This window comes from Etheostoma spectabile, unplaced genomic scaffold (assembly GCF_008692095.1).
Source record: "Etheostoma spectabile isolate EspeVRDwgs_2016 unplaced genomic scaffold, UIUC_Espe_1.0 scaffold378, whole genome shotgun sequence".
Taxonomy (NCBI): Eukaryota; Metazoa; Chordata; class Actinopteri; order Perciformes; family Percidae; genus Etheostoma; species Etheostoma spectabile.
The window spans coordinates 306,641-309,140 of record NW_022605595.1 but is presented as its reverse complement, the minus strand read 5'-3'; the positions used below and the strand labels follow the sequence as shown (position 1 = coordinate 309,140).

Below are 2,500 nucleotides of genomic sequence, written 5' to 3'. Positions count from 1 at the left end.
GTGATCGTCCAATCACAGACGAGCAGCGTGTGACTTAATCCAAGAAGATCACAGAGACGGGACGGCATTTAGCTCCCGGCATCCAGCCGAGAGAGATAGGACTAATTACAGCCGCTGACACACACACACACACACACACACACACACACACACACACACACACACACACACACACACACACACACACACACACACACACACACACACACACACACACACACGCACACAAAAACTAGCTGCTGGCTCTCCCTTTTCTTCAGTTTGACCAACACATTTAAGTCTTTAGTCTGCAGCTGAAAGGTTTCTCTCCTGTTATTCTGCAGATGCTTTGTTCCAAATCTTTTCCTCAGAGCAGCTCAAAGTTTCAAAAGTCCCAGGATCAGAAGAGTCTCCAGTCTGGTCTTCAATCTCTGGTTGTGAAAAGTGGATGTGAGTTCCTGGCTGGTTCTGGTCCTCCACAGTCCTCTCCATCAGCTTCTGTTTCCATGTGTTCAGTTTGTACTAATACACTACTACTAATTGTCCTTAGATGAAATTCAAACATTTAAGTAGAGATCAGCATCCACAGTTAACAGCGTTCAGAGCGTAGATTAAAATGGATAGAAAGGAAGAAAAAAAAACAATGGCGATTGTAAATCCGTCACCAATTCGCATTCAAATCATGTGGTGATAGCAGCGTACCTTTTGTGGATGAAGCATCAAGTTAATTTAACTCATTTAGCCTGTTCTGGTTCTGGTCCTCCACAGTCCTCTCCATCAGCTTCTGTTTTCATTTGTTGAGTTGGTTTCTGATGAAGCTGTGAGGACTGAGCTTCCTCTTCATCATCTTCACTCTTCACAGGGACAGGAGTGAATAGGAACTTGGTGATATCAGCCTCCTCCAGCCCTTGAAGCCGCTCTCCCTCCTGACTGATACACAGATCCTCATGTTCCTCTTTAATGTGTGGGGGGGCCTCTGGCTCCTGCTGGTCCACACTGGAGCTACACTCCTGCGGCTCCTGCCTAATTAGTACACAATGAAATGGATGACGCATGAAATTAATTTGACTCATTTTGCCTCAGCTCTGCGACTTGCCGGAAGTTGGCTTATGCTGAAGTTGGTACACATAAAAATGTCTACCACTCTGACCATTGTGCTGTGTTGATTTGAATGGAAATGGCCTTTCTATCTATTTTATTTCTATGGTTCAGAGAGTTCCAATCTGGCTGAGATTCTCTGGCTGCTCCTGGTCCACACTGGAGCTCCACTCCTGCTGCTTTCTGATGTCACTAACACAAGAAGTAGATGGTTTCTCTCCTGTGTGTTGTTTCAAGTGATGTTTTAAGTGGCTTCTCAGTCTAAAAGATTCCTTACAAACTGAGCAGCTGAAAGGTTTCTCTCCTGTGTGAGTTGTCATGTGTCTCTTCAGATTTGAGCTGTGTTTGAATCCTTTTCCACACTCAGAGCAAATAAAAGGTTTCTCTCCTGTGTGGATTCTCATATGTGATTTTATACTTCCTCTATCTGTAAAAGATTTCTTACATACTGAGCAGCTGAAAGGTTTTTCTCCTGTGTGGATTCGCATGTGAGTATTTATATTTCCTCTGTCTGTGAAAGATTTTTTACATACAGAGCAGCTGAAAGGTTTCTCTCCAGTGTGAGTTATCATGTGTGTCTTCAGATGTCCCCTTTGGCCAAATCTTTTCCCACACTCAGAGCAGCTGAACGTTTTCTCTCCTGTGTGAGTTCTCATATGGGTCTTCAGATGTCCCCTTTGACCAAATTTTCTTCCACACTCAGAGCAGCTGAAAGCTTTTTCTCCTGTGTGAGTTATCATGTGCAACTTTAAACTTCCACTCAGTGTAAAAGATTTCCTACAAACTGAACAACTGAAAGGTTTATCTCCCGTGTGTTGTTTCATGTGATATTTTAAATGGCTACTCTGTGTAAAAGATTTCTTACAGACTGAGCAGCTAAAAGCTTTCTCTCCTGTGTGAGTCCTCATGTGTGTCTGCAGATTTGTCTTGTGGCCAAATCTTTGGTCACAAACTGAGCAGCTGAAAGGTTTCTCTCCTGTATGAGTTATCATGTGACTCCTCAGATGTGTCCTACGGCCAAATCTTCTCCCACACTCAGAGCAGCTGAAGGTTTTCTTACATGTTGAATCACTTTTCAAAGAGTTTGAAGCTGACTGAGGTTCTCTGGTCTCCTTCCAATCAGCACTGTCATCAGTCTCAGGATCAGAAGAGTCTCCAATCTGGTCTTCAGTCTCTATTTGTAAAAGTGGATGTGAGTTCTTGGCTGGTTCTGGTCCTCTACAGACCTCTCCATCAGCTTCTGTTTCCATGTGTTGAGTTTGTCTTTGATGAAGCTGTGAGGACTGAGCTTCCTCTTCATCATCTTCACTCTTCACAGGGACAGGAGTGAATGGGAACTTGGTGATATCAGCCTCCTCCAGCCCTTGAAGTTGCTCTCCCTCATGTTCCTCTTTAATATGTGGGGGGGCCTCTGGCTCCTGCT

General features: G+C 44.1%; 2 protein-coding genes across 2 annotated transcripts in view; both read right to left on the bottom strand.

Annotated features, from left to right (window-relative positions):
- The window catches only part of LOC116686444 (oocyte zinc finger protein XlCOF7.1-like), a 588,898-nt gene that overhangs the window by 422,930 nt on the left and 163,468 nt on the right, over window positions 1–2,500 (bottom strand). The window lies entirely within an intron of this gene.
- LOC116686461 (gastrula zinc finger protein XlCGF17.1-like) overlaps window positions 1,009–2,500 on the bottom strand; it is a 28,595-nt gene continuing 27,103 nt past the window's right edge. Inside the window, exon 2 of the mRNA XM_032511489.1 lies at window positions 1,009–2,127. Within this exon, the coding sequence (XP_032367380.1) occupies window positions 1,188–2,127 (940 nt within the window). The 3' untranslated portion in view covers window positions 1,009–1,187. The remainder of the gene's footprint in view (window positions 2,128–2,500) is intronic.